At 31.9% G+C, this 19,251-nt stretch overlaps 2 protein-coding genes and 1 non-coding gene across 3 annotated transcripts; 1 reads left to right on the forward strand and 2 right to left on the reverse strand.

Annotated features, from left to right (window-relative positions):
- Positions 1-418: 418 nt before the first annotated feature.
- Positions 419-499, reverse strand: TRNAL-AAG. The gene has a single exon. It is a non-coding gene; the product is annotated as a tRNA-Leu (tRNA).
- Positions 500-1,208: 709 nt separating this feature from the next.
- LOC122599552 (ATPase GET3A-like) lies at positions 1,209-5,827 on the reverse strand. Its single transcript, XM_043772076.1, has 7 exons — positions 5,425-5,827; positions 4,029-4,153; positions 3,263-3,413; positions 2,542-2,649; positions 2,087-2,225; positions 1,808-1,923; positions 1,209-1,531 (listed from the first exon to the last, which is right to left on the reverse strand). The coding sequence occupies exons 1-7, from the start codon at positions 5,680-5,682 to the stop codon at positions 1,349-1,351; spliced, it is 1,080 nt and encodes a 359-aa protein (XP_043628011.1). The 5' UTR covers positions 5,683-5,827; the 3' UTR covers positions 1,209-1,348.
- Positions 5,828-6,824: 997 nt separating this feature from the next.
- LOC122600583 (flap endonuclease GEN-like 1) lies at positions 6,825-11,676 on the forward strand. The gene is made up of 8 exons (XM_043773325.1): positions 6,825-7,169; positions 7,435-7,608; positions 8,236-8,406; positions 8,920-9,101; positions 9,187-9,421; positions 9,602-9,737; positions 10,465-10,922; positions 11,278-11,676. Exons 1-8 carry the CDS (start codon positions 6,975-6,977, stop codon positions 11,509-11,511), a joined length of 1,785 nt encoding a protein of 594 aa, XP_043629260.1. The 5' UTR covers positions 6,825-6,974; the 3' UTR covers positions 11,512-11,676.
- Positions 11,677-19,251: the final 7,575 nt, after the last annotated feature.

The following is a 19,251-nucleotide window of genomic DNA, read 5'->3' on the forward strand; positions in this document are numbered from 1 at the left end:
ATGTGTATGCAAAGACGTACGAGGGTTTTTCAATTTACCTTTTTTGATGTTTCGAGTGATTAACATGCAAATCGTATTTAATATTTATTTGTCATATGAATCAATATATAGATCTTGCAGAAATAGGAAAGAAACGTCACGTCTCATGTTTTGTCTCGATCATAAACATGAACACTTTTAATAAACTAAAGATGAGTGAGATATGATGGATGTTTCCATCGTTCATTGCAACGTCTTGTTCCTTTTCATCAACATGTCAAGAACTCGAGAAGACGTGTTGTGTTTGGTTCGAAAGGAAAACGAATTAAGAATCCATAAACCTAGCTAGAGGTTTAATGTTAATTTTGTTAAACATGTCAAGAAGTAGAAGTGTATTGCTGCAAGAAAAAAGAACTAAAAAAAAATTTCAAAAATTAGATGTTGAGAGTGGGATTTGAACCCACGCCCTTTCGGACCAGAACCTTAATCTGGCGCCTTAGACCAACTCGGCCATCTCAACTTTGTTATTCGATTTTTGAACAGTATATATATACACATACTGTGCATTGAGAACATGCATCTGCAACTTTGTCTAAGTAGTATCGACTTGTTTTTCAAAGATTACATATATTATGTAGAATGAACGATTGTAATCAACTTTACATTCCTTATAAATAATAATCAATTTCGTACAGCTTTTATTCACCTTCTTTTCCGTATAGTTTATTTAATTACATAAAATAATACTGACATGCAAACAACGATTAATAATTTATCGAGACTACTATGCTAACCCATCAAACAATAAGGATTGGGTGAATAACTGTTTTTAAAAGAATAAAAATAAAGACAAACAATGTGTCGGTAATAAATAAAAAAGAAGTAACATAACGTCAACAAGTCGTTGATTGAGCTTAATTTACTTCTCATGTAATAGCAAAACCAACCTTGCAACCTTGTCAACATTAACCATAAAAATTATTATAGCCTACTATCTACCAAACGACGAGAAGAAGAAATCGTGAATGGCTCATCGGATTCTGCTGTCTAGTATATTAGTTCTGGTACAGATCGACCAATTGGAGTTGGCAGGAAAATCACCCTTGCAACCTTGTCTACATTTGACCATAAAAAATGATTATAGCCGTATTATCTATCAACCAATGACAAGAAATCGTGAATGACTCATTGGAATCTGTTGTCTAGTAACATTAACTAACATTCCAGCATGCAAATAATTTCAATCATTATAATCTAAACCAGTACAAAGAAAATAAGAAAAAGATAATAGAAAACAAATCTAAAAAAAATATGAATTATACAAGCTTAGGTATACTTGATGTATAAAACTGTTAGTTCTCATAACATTTCAAGTGTTAATCGGTTTTTTCCCTTTCCTTGCTCTTTCTAGTTCAGACTCGGCTTCTTTAAGTTGTTCTTGGAGCCTGGACACTCTTAGCTCTAGCTCTTCTACTGTGCCTCGAGTAAGCAAAGGTTGATATGGTTTCAAGAAATGTTGCGAAAATGCTTTTAGTGCTTCAACCCCACAAACCTGTCAAAACAACCGTTTATTAATCTGTTATTTAACATTTGAAACGAACTCCTCAAAATGCAACAAGAACTTGTTTTAAAAACTTGACAACTGCCTCTCATAGAGCTGGCATGCAAAACACACCCAAATACATAAATTTTTTTAAATAACATTTGCCACCTCTAGCCTCTCAAAAGTCAAGCTTTTAAATTTATTTTTTAGAACACATAGAGTACAATTTATCAATTGTTATTTAAAAAAATTTCTGAACCCATGACTAGTAAAAGAATCATTCACCTCTTGAGGCAGCAATGGCAACTTTGTGATATTAAAATCATCATACAACATGTAGAATTGATCTAGGTATTTTTGTTGCATTTTCATCCGAGCTTTGAGCAACTTCGATTCAACACCTGGAAATAAAAGCAGAAATATGTTTTATCTATGCAATTAGTTCATATTTCATTTATTAGTAGGTTGTTAGTACAGAGTGACGATATACGAAATCAGGATGATTAATGTGCTAAATAAATAGGACCCTAATCCTTTCATCACTAGAACCATGAGAAAATGTACCTTCTTCGTCAAAAAGCACTTGGTTGATGATGATATTATGAGTGTCCATCTCATATTTAGTGAGTTCTTGCACCAGTCTCTCTGTCTCGTATAACGAGAGGAATTCGGGGATGCACACGCATACAAAAGTTGTCAAATCCTGCATTAGAGAGCATAAATATAGATATGATGCCTTCATGCCATAAAAATCTACATCAAAAATTATATTATATTGCACCAATTTAAAACGTTTAGGTTTATTACTGCATATTACTGTATGTCTGTATCATTTACTTGTCAATCAGACAATCACTAAAGGGAATCTTAAAACCTTTTTTCTTCAGCAAGTTCTAATGTTAATAAAACTTTGCCTGTTCAAAAATAAATTACTTATTTGCCAATGTTCACCATTACAAGATTCTCTTATCCTAGTCGCAATAAAGGGTATAATAGATATAACACCAATAAACGCGTACCGGATCTTTGAACTGTCTGTTCACTTGTTCAATAACTTCTTTCATACCCTCGAGCTTTCCCAAGATTGCATCCTCGCCAAACTCTTCTCCACCGAACATACGGGTCATCTGCCAATAAATGTTACCAATTCATTAATGCCTCACTAAAGCGGAATTGGGTTAAGCCCTACAAATAACAAAACTACACCTATAAGGTCCTACACATCGGTCATGTAATTGTTCATTTTTTGGGGTCCCATACAAGGTCTCATAAGAATTTAAGACTTACTGTGGGTCCCCATTCCTTGATTTAGAAAGAAATAAACGGTTGCTTCTTCTGAGGACACATTGAAGAAACAGCTTAGAATATAGATAACTTTATTTAGACGGTTTTCCATCATTCTTAATTTTGTGGGTCAGATATTTAGAACTTAAACAGGACCCAAATTTACTTTCCATTTCTTACACACCAATTAAACGCTACCTACAATTACATATTCACTTCTTCCTACATTATATAACAATACCATATTTGTTTCTGGTTACACCAAACAAATATGATCTATAAATTGAAATTCTGGAACTATAAAAGCAATCCTAAGAGTACAAAAGTATACGGGAAGTCAAGGACAACAAATACAAGTTCATATTATTCGGTACTTGACAAAGCAATATTGGAACTTTTGCACATGTCAAGCATCTTATTTTATCTTGTAATTTATTGGTGATAAAAGAGGAGTACCTGACCAATCAAGCCACCAAATTTACTCTTTAGGCTCATTATTTTGTCGAGACCTTTCTCTAACGTTGATGGAAACTGCAACAACCGGAGTGTATGACCGGTGGGGGCCGTATCAAAGACAATCACCGAGTAATCCATGGTTTGCACCAACCTATGCAATACTTTTGGAAGTAATTAAACAATTCCAATTCACAAAATTTCTGACAATGCACGTCTGTTCAGTTCTCACAGAAAGTTGCAACAGATCACAATAGTCCCTAACAAGTTACAGATTTATGTTGATTGTCATTTGTGAAGTTCAAAGATCAGATGCCTAGATTTTTAACACATGAAAAACTCAATGACGATATTGCTTTAGCCAGGCTAATCAGCTCTATCTTTATGAAGCTTAGATGAGTATTTAAGTCTTTTTTGCTAACATACGAATAGGCTTGCTACCTGAAACCCGTACATAAATGATGTTTTCTTTCATCCAAGAACATTCCACCAATACTATTTGACACTCACCTAGGAGCTATATTCCATCCATTTAATGAATTTACTCATTTAAGCAAAAACATAATCATATTGACAGGTTAACAGGCTCCAAAGGTCCATATCTTTTATGTTACTTTAAAAGGCCCATGGTTTCATGCCTTTATATATACTACAAAAAAATTTGGTTTAATAACATCATATCATAAACATAAGACACGATGTAACTAATAACGATTGTCTGAGGTAGATTTAGTCATTTCTATCAGATATCATGTGAGCCAACACTCACTTTAGCATCTCAGCAAAACTCATAGCCTCATCGATTCCAGGGATTGAATTTGCTAAATCTGATAGGAAACCATCCATTCCATCTGACCTACCGTTATCTTCATTCTCCACAGTAGGATCCACCTCCTACAAAGAGAAAACATATAAATGTAAGGCCACATAATAGAAAGAAAAAAGAAAAGAGCGATTAAAGGTTGCCCAACTTCAAATAATATGCATATGAGAAAAACATGGGAGTTTTATCATATATTATAAAGGCCATCACTCCCAGATAGAATGGTTAGCTCTTTAGCTAAAGCAAGAGATATTTTTACTGTATCACGTGTTATAAACAAGCTTGAATATTCACCATCCAGATTCACATCAATCCTAAATTGGTAATTGAACACAATCAATAAGCTATAATTGTCTCATATTGCTGCAAACAAACTTGAAGCTTTTACCCTTTGCGTAATTATTTATTATTTATACTGGTGTATCAATAGTAAGGGTGTTTGGAAGTACACTGGAACAGATTGTTGAATTTAAAATGTTAGGGAAATAACAGTTAAGATTCAGAACTTTTGTCTAATAATCGCATATGCAGAAGGTGGATAAGGTCATAAGAAGTTGCTGTGAGAATTACCTGCGTCCCTAACTTTATGTGATCATGACGCCAATCTGATTCTTAGAGTCAAGGGCTCATAGCCCCTTAGATCCAAACAACCCCCAAAACCCACTAAAACTAAGTATGTACACATAGACCTCAGGTACTAAAATCAATCAAGAATCATAGAAAACAACTACTTAAACTCGTCCTAGCGTACAATATACCAAACCGATTAACCTATTGCAAACAACCAACAAAGTATATTGGAACCTTTTAGAATTTTCCGGAAACTGCCCAACTCACTTTGCATGAATTCACATCCAACCAATCTCACCTAATTCTATACCAAGCCAAGTTTAGATGAAATTATCCACCGATGACCTAAACTAGCATACAACCTGATAAAGCTATCAAACCAGATGCAAAAATCTTGATGAATATTCACAACCAACAAACTATATTACACTTTTAAGTCTAGGAGTCTTCTGAAAGCATTCTCACTGCAACTACTGAAATTGGGTATAGATCATGTTGGTAAATAAGTGAATAGAAAGAAGAAAAAAAAATCATAAATCAGTGAGCAAATATATTCAGCAAGCCAATAACTTTTACCGAGTATTGTAATAAAGCTTGAATCTTTTTTATATAAATTTTTCTTGGAGTAATCGACTATCAAACTTCACATAAACAATCTAAATCAACCCAATTGATATAAACCCCACAAACCAAAATCAATCCCCAGGTAACCAATTGATATTAATAGATTAAAAAATAATGATAAATTAAAAAGAATTGAAGAAAGACTAACCATGGCATACAAATTAGAAAAGCCATTAACCAAAGTAGGAGACTTGGTGAATCTTTGTTGAAAAGCATCACTAAGATTATGAGCAGGGTCAGTTGAGATGATAAGAACAGAGGATCTAACAGAAGCCAACAAAATTGATAGGATTGAACTACAAGTGGTTTTGCCAACACCGCCTTTACCACCAACAAATACCCACTTCAAAGATTCTTGTTCCAAAACATTCTCAATTGTTCCTTCTGGTATCTCCCCACCTGCCATTGCTTGCTTTTCTTTTTATCTACCTTCCCTCCTCTGTTTTCTTTCTTGAGTTTTGAGTTTGCTTTTGTTGATTATTAGGGGATTAGTTTAGTTTAGTTTTGGGGATCTGGTGTGCTCATGGGGTTTTCTTTTCTTTTCTTTCTCTTTTTCGATATTTTTCAAAAAATAGATTTTAGACTTTTAACAAATACTTATGTGTATATTTTTTACTTTTTTTCCACAAACATTGAACCTGGATACGAAATAAAAACCTCACAGTATAATAGTGAAGTATTGCACGTAACCAAGACAATAAGATGTCAGCTATAGGCCGTCACAAATATTCGAAAGAAAAACTTCAAGACTTGTATAAAAAATCAAAAAAAATTGAGATTGTGCTAAATTGAAAATACAACAGTTTGATGTTTTTGATGAATGAGAAATATGGATATGATAACATAAGAGTTGGTTATTAGGATCATCTATGTATTTGTTATAGGTCGAACCACATTATTATTAGGGTAGTTTAAGGTCTGTCAAATCGATATACTGTAATTTTTGTAGAAAAAAAATGATGTATTTTTTATTGTATTATCCAAAAAATATGAGATACCGATTAATATACATAACCCTAAACTTTTAAAAGTTTTTCTTAAAAATAAAACTTATAAAAACTTACTTGTGCAACTAAATAACAAATAGAAACTGTCAAAATGCTGAAAAGTTCTTAAAACAGTTAAAAATCACCACAAAATTATGAAAATAGTAAAAGTCAAAACAATTTAGTCATTATCATTATTTTACGTCGATACACGGCAAATAATGAAAAAACTGTTTGTATTATGTTTAAACTTTAATTCTGCCAATGATCTTTTAATATTTAACCTGAATAACCCACCAAAATCCGATTAAATGTGATACATATCACATATGACTTAAACCTATTCGAATTGGGGTGAATTATTTGAGTATGGATATTTTTGACATTCTACGAAGAGAGGGGATGAAGTAGGTTTAAGTCAAACTTATTTATCTTTATCTTATTATTATTAGGAAAATAAAGTAAAAGGAAAACCAAGTTTTCCGTTTAATAAAACGATGGGTCGACCCAAAAAGTTACATATAAAAAATACATATAAAAAATACAACTCAGCGGCCCATAACCCTTAATCAAACCCAAATGATCATTAAAAAAAAAAAAACAAAACCAAGCAATTCCATTGTTCTGTCGTCCAACGGCTCAAAACATTGATCAAGAAAAATTGTTAGCAGCAGGATTATAAAAATTGAATCTTTATTTGGTGGGTGTTTCAATGGGTGTCGGTGGGAATTTCTGGGAATTACTAAAACCATATAGAAGAAGTGAAGGATTTGATTACATAAGAAACAAAAGAGTGGCAATTGATTTATCATATTGGATTGTTCAACATGAAACCGCCATTAAAGCCCATACTTTAAACCCTCATCTCAGACTCACTTTTTTCCGTACTATTAATCTCTTTTCCAAGGTACTCATTCTCATTACACATTGTATTTTATAAATTTGGTGTTTACTAAAGATATGATTGATTGTGATAACTTAAAGTTTTTATTAGGGTATTTTAGATGGAATAAGTTTTTATTGTCATAACTTAACTTAGATTTGGTGTTTAGTTTCATAGTTCAACAAAAAGATTTGAACTTGGTTTCTTTTTAGTTTCATAGTCTTGTCAACTTGGAAACTTTGTTAGGTTATATTTCTCGAATAATAGAATCATGTCGATTTTTTTACAGTTTGGTGCTTTTCCGGTGTTTGTTACGGATGGAACCCCATCACCCTTGAAGTCTCAAGCAAGGATAATGCGGTTTTTTCAAGCGTCTGGCATTGATGTGTCAAGCTTACCCGTGTCAAATGGTATTTCTGTTGAGAGAAATAAAAAGTTTTCCAAATGCGTTCAAGAATGTGAGGTTAGTAACTTCTGTTTGTTATGAGATGAAAGTATGTATCACAAAATTGTTTCTCCGATGAACTGTTAAGCGTTAGCAATGCATGACTTTTTCTGTTAGATTTCTTGTCTCACGCCATAGTTTTGTTAGTTTAGCTAAAGATTAAACAAACGATAATTATGATTTAAGGGGTATCTACATATATGCTATCGTGGCCTTGTATGTAGGTATGCGAGTCTGTATAATGAGAAAGCTACCCACTAACTAGCGATCAAATGAAACTTATGATACATGGCTTGTTTGGGTGATGGGTGTGCTGCACACTTGCCCTCTAACTAGTTGTATATTATTTGGTAAATTTGATTTAGTCTTTATCACCAAAGTAATCTGAATTTGCTCCATATTAAACAATTGTATCACCCATCTATCTCTGACTCCAATTACTTTGTTGAAACTAATTATCCGAGTCGTATTTTTGAACATTCCAGCAATCATTTTGAAACTCACATCCAATCACCACGTCCAAAGTTTTTGGTTAGGATGTGAATTGTTTTTCTCATGTTAATTTTCATTTAGACATGCTTGCTAAATAGTTATAGAGTTACTGTATCTGAATATATTGTAGATCATTGACTCGTTATGCAACAGGAATTGCTTAAACTATTTGGAATGCCTGTTTTGAAAGCAAGTGGAGAGGCAGAAGGACTTTGTGCACAGTTAAACAGGGAAGGTCGTGTAGATGTATGTATCACCTCTGATAGTGATGCGTTCCTCTTTGGTGCTCGATGTATAATTAAGCGCATCAATCCCAACTCCCAGGTAACTTTCTTTATGGTCCAACTGGTTACTCAATAATTAGTGAATGGTTTATTCTGGTTGTGTTTTATGACTTTTATCTCAAATTGCCAAAATGGGTCACATGGAAAAAAATTGGTGAAAGGGGAACCTGTGAAATCAGTCAAACCGGTTGAAAAGATGCATTCAATCTTCTAACTCATCCTATTATAGGAATATTTTTTTATAACATAGTTATGGTAACAAAATGTACCCAATGATCTTTGTATTTATGAAAATGTAAAATATAGTTGTCAGTGGGCAAACCGAACCTGGCCTCTTTTGACCTAACGTAGTTGACCCGAACATTTTTATACCTTACCCTACAAGTCTCCAACCAATATCGTTATTTGTCAAATCTATGAACCACTTATTATATGTTTGTTATTTTTACCTATTATTCAGTTATATGAGAATATCTCGAAAATCCTTCCGTTTTGTTAGGAAATCTTCATTTTTGAGTTGACTTATAATAGTGTGTGATTACACTATTCACAGGAACCATTCGAGTGCTATCAAATGTCAGATGTCGAAGCTGGATTAGGACTAAAAAGAAAACACTTGATAGCAATTGCTCTTTTGGTAGGAAATGACCATGATCTAAAAGGTGTCCAAGGAATTGGGCTTGAGACAGCACTCTCTTTCGTGAAATCTTTTAGTGAAGATGAGGTTTTAGATAGGTATGACCATTTATGTGCCACATTATTCAACAGTCGATATATTTGGTGCATTTTAGTGACCATTTTATGTTTGATGTCTCTGCAGGTTATGTGATTTAGGAAGCGGAAGCATGCTTACTACAACTGACCTGGGTGATTTCGTTCATAAATCAGATGAGAACTTAATCAAAACGAGGGTTACTCATTGTTCATTATGTGGGCATCCAGGAAGCAAGAGATCTCATTTCAAAGGTTCTTGTGAACGTTGCACTTCAATTACGAATGAAGGTTGCATACAAAAACCGATTGGATTTAGATGTGAATGCTCATCATGTGATCAGGTAAATGTGTAACTAAATTTATTGATAGCTTTTGTGGTAAAATTTAATTTAAATATGTGCCTACCCTAAAAAAAGGTGTAAAACATAAAATGGGTATAAAGTATCAATGACTTTAGCTGTAAAAAAAAATCAAATACAAATAAATACAGAGTTACCATTGATCTAATCCATTTTCTACAGGATAAGAAAGAAAAAGAACAAAAGAAGAAAGAAGTTTGGAATATGAAAGTCTGCAATAAAATTGTCTCAGAGCCAAACTTTCCAAACAATGCAATCATTCAGATGTATATGAGCGACAACCACACGAATTTCGTAGGTAAGTTTGAAAGGATCAATATCCACACCATGAATATACCAGGAGTATGAATGTGCATATGCTTTTTGCAGTGAGATTATATAGAAACTAGAACATTTACTATAAGATAGTACATACGCTGCTTGAATATTCTGAACTTAATTCATTTTTAACATTTAGTAAATATTTATAAACATGTATGTAGTCTAGCGTTGCATTTTACTAAAGGAAGTATCTTAGAGCAATTATAAGCTCTAGAACCTTTTATTCTCATTATGTGCCAGATTCTTTGTCTCGTGATCTCTACATCCTTATGGGCAAGAGCCCATAATATTTTAAAGTCCTTCTGTCATAAGTCATAACTAACATATTCTTTTTTGGCGAGTTTCGATGTTATATTTACATATCTGCACATAATCACCAAAACTGGAAATTAGTATTGTTGAGGTTTACAAGATTGATCTACTTTGTTTTGTTACATGACATTCTGGACAATGACAAATATTCCAACACTTTTCTTTAAAATTTGAAGTAACATGCAACCCTATGAGACAAAGGAATATATTAAGAGGTTACTGCTAAGATTATGGCTCTGACATGCTCTTAATGGGTTACCCAAAAGTTTCTCATTTGTTATTGGCAAAAGGGTATCTTAATCTTTAGGTATGACTGTTAAGCTATATGTCAAGTCAAATGTAACAATTTGTATATATATGCTGACAAACCCACCATTGTTACTTTCTGTTAGATGCCGAACCATTTATATCGTGGAAAAGTCCAAACACGGAAATGCTGGTCGATTATGTAGAGTTTAAGTTAAAGTGGGAACCTTCCTTTATTAGGCAAAAACTTTTCCCGCTGTTGTCCACCATTTTCTTAAGAAGTATAGCCAGGAATCAAGAAGTTTCTTTGTTGTATGGGCAATACGAGTTTGACTTTATTCAAAGAACTAAGATAAGATTTGGTCACACATTTTATGTGGTTACATGGAAAAAGTCAACACATACTAGCAACAATAATATCTACAAAACGCCTTCTAAAGAGCCTGGAGTTCAAGAAGATCACGACGAATTGGTTATTATCTCTGATGATGAATCTGATATCACAAATGTTCGTGTTGATAATGGGTGTTTGATGACCGACGAAAATATGGATCTTGTCATGGCTGCTTACCCAGAAAAGGTTGATCAATTTGTGCGACTAAAGGTGAAAACTTTTTTCTGTCTATTTGATGGGTTGGGGAAGCTGTATACCAAGTCAAAATAAGTCGGGTTGGGTTAACAATTCCTTTATCCATTATGTTTACTTTACAAGTAGTTATAATATGCAAATTATGATTATAAAAACAGTTTTACAATACTACTATCTTTTAGTATGCATATGGATACAAAGTTTGATGGATATTAACCCATTTGACTTAGTCGACATTTTTCCATTTGACTTAGTTTGAGATGGAGCAGATCCCGATTTGTCTTGTTTATTGGTAAATGAGTGGAAATTGTCGCTTTAATTTATCATATCAGTGTTCATTTTTCATGTTTCTTGCGTGTAAAACTTGCAGGAGTCTAAAGAAATGAAATCAAGGAAAAAGGCTAGAGCAAACTCTGCATCAATTTCAGATGATCAATTGTCGCCAACACCAAGAAGTGTTCAACTCAATATTACACAGTTTTATCGTTCATCTAAAGGGGAGCCTACTGAATGCTTAAAAGACGACTCTTCTTCTACACCAAAAAGGATCGCATGTAACAGGAAGTTTTCAAAGTCTGCCAGGCGTCGCCTACTACTCGGATAGTACGCAATTTAGGTTGCTTTAGGACTAGCGAATGTAGCTGCAATCGACTGTAAATAGTTGGTTTTTTTAATTTTGTGTATCTTCTGGTAATTAAGTTCTATGTTTTCATTTACAATGCTGTATCTTATTACTCATAAATTAAAAGGGAAGTTTCACTCTTGTACAGTTGTGGAACTCCTGTACAGTTGTCAGTTTTTACACTGTCACAAGAGCATAACACCTCTTTCACTCAATTCCTTTAGTTTGTATTGTATGATCACTCACTTCTCAGGCCAAATTTTGGTAGTAATTCCGCCACACCATCTCAGGATTTTCAACAATGCAACTGGCCTCGCCATACTTCTCGAATTATGACTCATTTCTCCTTTGGAGTGTGTTCACCATATCTCCTGCTTGTGTCATGCAATTCACGAGCCTTTCATGGCCTTGATATGAAGAACATCAACGATAGTCTATCCCCTAATAAATAAAGTATAGAAGAGATGAGGTGTATATAATCATACTTTTACAGTTTACTTAAAAGATAGAGACCGTTTATACTATGTCGACAAAATGGCAACTATATACCTCATTTCTAGTTGCATAGTTCTTGACACAATTCTTTTTATGTGTTTTTAATTTTGTTAATGTAAAGTTTCATGTAGTAGTAGCATTAAATTGTAAATGTGCATAAAACATACACGAACATAGTTTCTTGAAATTCCGGGTTTTGTGTCGACAATCAACAGTCCATTTGGAACAAAACATTTTGAAAATACAGGAACTTAGGAACCAAAAAATAATAATAATAATAATAATAATAATAATAAAAATCTTTGTCATTTTCATAAGGGATAATGCCCACGGAAGCCACTCAAAAATTAAACTTTTTTTCTTTTAGACCACTTAACTATAAAAATTTACTTATAGGCTGTTCAAATATATAATTTGTTTCGTTTCAGCCAATTTCAACTAAAAAACTTAGAAAAAGTTATTTAAACTACAAAAAAATGTTATCATTTTACAAGCTCATAACATCGTACATTAAAATTAACATGTATAACACCTTTTATATACTTAACTAGTCTTTAATACCGTACGATGTACGGATTCACTTATTATAGTTTATAACTATATCTATATCTGTATTACCATTATAAAGATTTTGATTGGTGTCTTACAATTTGACATCTACGATCTATTGATATCGATTAATTGTTATATGATGGAATAACTTTAAAATAATGATAATGCAAATAAATTTCAAAGTATCAATCTATTTTAATATTAAAATAATTTTTAATATTTATTAAGTTAGGATAAGTCAAAAATTTGATAAACATTAAAGGAAAATTCTAAATATAATATGTATGTTAGAACACTTTTTAGTGTTCTGCGGAACCAAACAAATACTAAATAACTAACAATATTTTTATTTTTAATATAATATATATAGTGTTTGATCATAATAAGAAATATTCAAACTAGGATATAGGCTAAAAGACACGTGTTGTTAAAATATTGTGACACGTGTTAATCAAAGAACACTGCAATCTTGTTTTAGTTTATTGGTAGATAATAAAACAATATTTGCCAACTCGAAACTTTAAACCATGACATAATATGTATTATACAAGTAACCTATAACTTTAAACATTTTTAGATTTTCAAAAGTAGATATAGTTTTACAATTTGATAAACTTTTGATGTAATTTCGATCAAAATTGGTAAAATGAAACGAAGCAAAAACTTTGATGGCCTATAAGAAATTTTTGATAGGTAGGTGGCCTAAAAGAAAAAAACTTAATAAATGGGTGACCTCCATATGCATTATTCCTTTTCATAAATGTTGATTTTTTTAAAAATGATACACGTTGTTTTGTCATAAACATCTTTTCAAAATCTAGCTTTGTCATGAAAAAGATAACCGTTTGATTGATTTTGTCAGAAAAGAAAGTAGGTTTCGGGGGTTCATTGATTAGTGTTTGCTAACATTGTAACATGGTAGTGTATGTTTATATAATGTTCTCTTATCAATCAACTATTATATCAGTTTTCGATAGTTATAGTAGTTAATCAAACTATAAAAATAACGCTTTTTAAGCAAATTAAAAAACATATCGTATGTATTGTTTATGTATTTTAGTTATCTTGATCTCGTTTGTTTATTCATAAAGTTCATTATAAATCAATTATTATCTAATGAACTGTTTTGCTACCAATCCCTCTTGGGCTGTGTTGGCTCAAAGATGATTATTGATATTTGACATTACGAGTGGTACTAACACATACGAGTATTAGATTTAACTGTTTTGTTAGTGGCGATTTAATAAATTTGTCGTAGACGGAAGGTTTCTTTGCCCGGATACTCGATTGTACACAAACTAATTGAGATAAATTTATAGCCGTTTCTAGACATTGTACGTGGGCATCTTAAAATGTATTATCTAGAAAAATTTAAATATGAGACATTTTCTAAAAACATGTACTAGATCACTGGCCCCTAAGCCCACAGGCCACAATTTCTCAATTCCTTTTTGTTCACTTCATAGCATAGGCACACGCACACAGATATTTGTTTCCCTTTCAACAAGTGTGATGTTTCTTCTCCAAAACTTAAACTTTTTATGTTAAGTGCATCGAAATACAGTTAATTAATTCTGAAAAGTTATTGTGTGCACGAAATTTTGACACAAAATTTTGGCTAGCTTTATTGTATGCAAGAAACCTGGATAAATGGTTAAAGTAGCAGACAACCGATAGATAACTAATGTGGAGCCGGTTATAAGTTTATTTGCCCATTCTTCATCAACGTGGAAAATATAAAATAATTTATTTACAAAGACATCATTGTTCATGTATCATTTCCAGAAACCCAAAAGCCCTTACAATTTTCTAAATCAATAATAAAAACAAATCGAAAATCTCATACACAACCAAACAAAAAACATACAAATCTTAAAGAACAATAATACACAAATAAAACTTGGTAAAAAAAAAAATTTTGGAAGCACAAATATACACTTACATAAAATCAAAAACCCATTTACATTTAAAGGACCTTAAACAAAAACCAAAAGTCTTATGTCGATAGATATGTATAATCTATATCTATATATTTCTATGTAACAAATGAATTCAGTTTAATCAATATCTTCCCCAATGAAATGCTTATTCTATAAACTTCACTTCGGTAACTTTGGTGTTTCAACGAATGATTTTTATGCATTTGGGGATTAGATTTTGTCATCGAAAATAGTGGGGGTGGTGATGGAGGTGGTGATGGTAGTGCCGGGAAACTAATGACTAATCGGATCTATTTTGATTTAGTTGCAATGTTGCATTTGGATAACCTTGATAATTGTTAGTTTATTGATGAATTTAAGTTGTTATACTTCTGATCATCACGATGGAACAATCGAGAAGAATACGACGGTGATAGGAGAACGTGGTTTTTAATGTGATCGTAATATAGTGAAAAAGAAATAAAAATTTGTGTGTTAATCGATAAGAGAGAATGAAGATCTCTAGAAGTTGGTTTCATTTAAAATGGGGTTTTCTATGTATGTATATGCATATGTTTGTTCTTGTCCGTGCGGTTGTATCCAATATGTCATATTTTCAATTTTGTTTAATAAATTCAGTCCACATAAGCAGTCAACATGTCGACTAACTTCTTATCCGATAACTTTTGATATCATGGGACTTTTGAACAAATTTCTTGAATACAATAAAACAAATCTAAAGTTCGTACACACAATAACTTTTCAGGATTAGTTAATTGCATTTCGGCGCACTTAACCCTACTTTTTTTAAGATGTTTGGATTATTAAATTACATCTTCTTCACTACAACATTGCATTTAAAGGTAATCTTTATAAATCCTAATTCCTTTTCTTTTTGTTAGAGCTATCTAAAAATATAAAGCATTTAACTGTTATTATTGTTTACTAGGGCATAATTATCTGAATTATGGTATGGTAAAAGTTTAATTGAGATTTAGCTATAAGGAGTAAGGCATAACTAATAATTTATATAAAACCAAATTGGCGACGAGTTTGTTAACCGAAGTTTTACTTGTGTAAAATTGAAATGGAGATGACTTATTGATTGTTTGTCTCACTTAAAAAAATGCTTAGTTGATATTAGAACGAAACATGTACTCGTAATTGATACGAGAACTTTTTTATTTTTTCCCCCGCCCCACCAAATATCTGGATCTACTGATATTAACCACCACTATTATAAATTTATACATAAACGGACCTACATAAACCTAGGGATAGTCCGAGTTACGGGTCCGCTAGATCCATGTAGTGTAATTTTTTTTTGAAAACGATATATATTCAATGGTGATACAAGTCAAACAAATATGAGATACCCGTCAATGTAACTAATTCAAAACTTTTAAAAGATTATCTTAATAATAAACTCATAAAGATGTACTTGTGCAATTAAATGATAAATGAAAACTACTTAAAGTGTAAAAAACTCTTAACAATCATTAAATATAATCAAAAATATTTTAAAAAATCGTAACAATTAAGTTGGTATCGTTATTTTACGTCGATATAAGGCCGGCAATAAAAAGTTTGTGCTACCCGTCTTTATAAATCCTGGGTCCGCCGAATTTATATAACAAAATCCATATGGATTTGTTATATGTTGTGTCTTCAACAAACCAAAAAAGTTAGAAGTACAAAGTTTGAAGTTCAAAAAGTACTATGCTCATTACTTTGAACTATTCAATGCAAATGTATTATAGTGGTAAAGTAGTACGAGTAATAAAATAATTCAAAATTTAAGACGGTAACTTATATCATCTCGAATACGTGTAAACTTTGGGAATTTATTGATTTTGTTATGATGACTAGCGCATACATATATGTGATCGATCATCCACTTGGCCATATCTGTCAGCTGTTTGAAATTTCAAATTTTCCTACACCAAAATTAACGGTCTAATGACCTTCATTATCGACCGTCCGATCATCTGGATCCAATAATTAACAATAAACATCCTTTGTCTTCGTATACCAACTAGGCCTGCTATCCATTCCCCCCGGAGTACGGTTTGAAAAAATTTTCTACATCTAATTGTACTTTGTATAATGGCAAATATACGCCCCAAATTCTTTTGACATAATATAATAAAATATTAAACAAATTGGAAAAAAAATCGATACTTAGAAAAATAATGCAACTTTTCGTTGAAAATCAAAGTGTTTCAATTCAAGAAATGACAAATAAAATGTTCTTATAAAGATATAATAAGACTAATTTACGAGTTTCAGGACTCGAGAAGTTCAAACGAAGACTCGATAAAAAGTGAGGTCGATGACAACGGATGGAGATGGCATGGCGGATGATCCGCCTTCACCTGCGGATGCTTTGACGGATGATGCACAGCATCCGCAGTTTCCTGCAGTTCCACCATATTTGATAACATTTCTTGACAACATATTTATGAACAAAATGACATTCAAATAAGTGATAAACATAGTATCCAACTTTTCAACAATGACTATTTCTTAAAAATACAAGTATTTACAAAACGGGTCATCTTACCCATATTTCACCAAACCAAAATTCAACACTTTGACCCTAAACTTACAATTATAAATGTTGAGTTAAAACTTAACAAGATAGACAACAAGACCATGACATATAATTCATCATTTCATTTACGAAAATTAGGCTTGGGGTACTTGGGAGCCCATGGGGTCTCGGGATCATTTAACCATTCAAAATGATCACACAATTATATGAGGAATCTCTTACCCAAAGCTTCACGCAAAAAATACTTATACTTGGTCACTTCTTTACCGCGACTACAAATTTTCCCTATAAAAAGGTAAACACTAAAACAATAAGCAAAACACTTAGTGAATGCATACACATATGATCATAATCAAGTTACCAAAACATCAAAACAACATATAAAGCCTATCTTTTGATAGCCATTTCATTCATATCTATCATAAACACAAAATCATCACAAATCATTTCCAATATGGCCATGGATAATGCTGGTAGGACTTTACCCACCTACTAGTCTTAATCATAAAATTGGTTAGTAGGAATTTACCCACCTACTAGCTCACATAATCAAATTAGCTAGTAGGAATTTACCCACTTATTAGCTAACATAAATACATTGGCAAGTAGGAATTTATCCACCTACTAGCTCTCATAATCAAAATCACATTATGCTAGTAGGAATTTACCCACCTACTAGCTTTCATTCATTAAATCAACAATTTTTGACTAGTATGAATTTACCCACCTACTAGTCTTCATATTCAACAAATATATGGGTCATAGGAATTTACCCACCTATGACCTCTTATAACAAGAATACGATCATATGCATATACACTCACCTTAATTTTTTACTATTAGACTCTACTTGACTACTAGGCACAATTACACAATCTTCTCCACCACCTAAACAAATTCATATATCAACAACCACTAGCCAAACATCAAAATATAGTATTATGATTATGGGGTTTTTCATCATCAAAATACTCATTTGCATTAATCCCCAATTTCTCATATAAAATCACTAAGGTTCTTTATTCAAAATTATCATCAATCCCACTTTATCATTTCAACTCATCATTTTATATTCACTTGCCAAAAAAACAAGATGGGTTATTCAATCTATAGCTTTCTTTATCAATTTTAATCACATAATTCTAATAAATTCCATCTATAGCTTTCTTTATCAATTTTAATAACATAATTCTAATAAATTCCATCTCAATATACTAGGGCTTTTCTTTTAAATTCCATAATAACAAAACCCCCATTTCATAAATAAGAACCCTAATTTCAATTGAATCAAAATAATACTTCTTCAATAAAATCCCCAATTTCGTATAATTCAAGAACCCTAAATTCAACTAGTAAAAATCGTTAGAATCTTACATACCTTTAAGGAATAATAAGTCAACTTAGTTGAATTCATACTTTCTCTTCTCTCATTTTCTTGCCAAATTCGACACACACATTCACACACCACCTCTATCAAAATTTATCTTATTATTGATCGTTAATTTGTTTAAATAGAAGATAAAAGTTGTGATTGCTTAAATTTGATGTTATTCTAATCACACATGAGAACTGAAAGATTGGAGAAGAAGTTTGGAGAAGATCGGAGAAGAAGATGGAATGAGTTTCCATGAAATGGAATTTTGATTCATCAAAGGGAAAATGGTTGGCTCCCCCCTTGTTGCCACGTTTTATTAGATAAAATAAGGGTATTATACCCACTAGCCACTAAAGTTCCATCTAATTTAATCCCTTATATCAAAACTAAATACCAGGAAATTATTTTAAGGGCTAAATACATAAAATATTGATTTATTTATCTTTTATATTTTTGGGGTGTTACAGGAAATGATTAATCTTCGTAATTCATTAGACTAAAAATCTTCTTAATTTATTAAATGGTGACATGTGGAATATAAGGGGAGATTAGAAAAGAGATTAAGTAGAATCCACTTGTCACATTTATAACGTTCTAAAAGGATTTTTAAGCTAATGTTTAAGAGGATTAATCATTTATTTTTATAATACTTACTTTTAACCTCACTTTTAAAAAAATAATATATGTTTGTCATATTCTCGTTTAGAGCATTTTCATTGGATGTTTATAACAAAAGGAGTGGAATTGCATCAAATTTATACATGTCCATTAGATTTAAAGTTCATGTTAATATATACCAAACTACCAAATAGATAGAAGAGATGCGA

This window comes from Erigeron canadensis, chromosome 5, assembly GCF_010389155.1.
Source record: "Erigeron canadensis isolate Cc75 chromosome 5, C_canadensis_v1, whole genome shotgun sequence".
Classification (NCBI taxonomy): Eukaryota; Viridiplantae; Streptophyta; class Magnoliopsida; order Asterales; family Asteraceae; genus Erigeron; species Erigeron canadensis.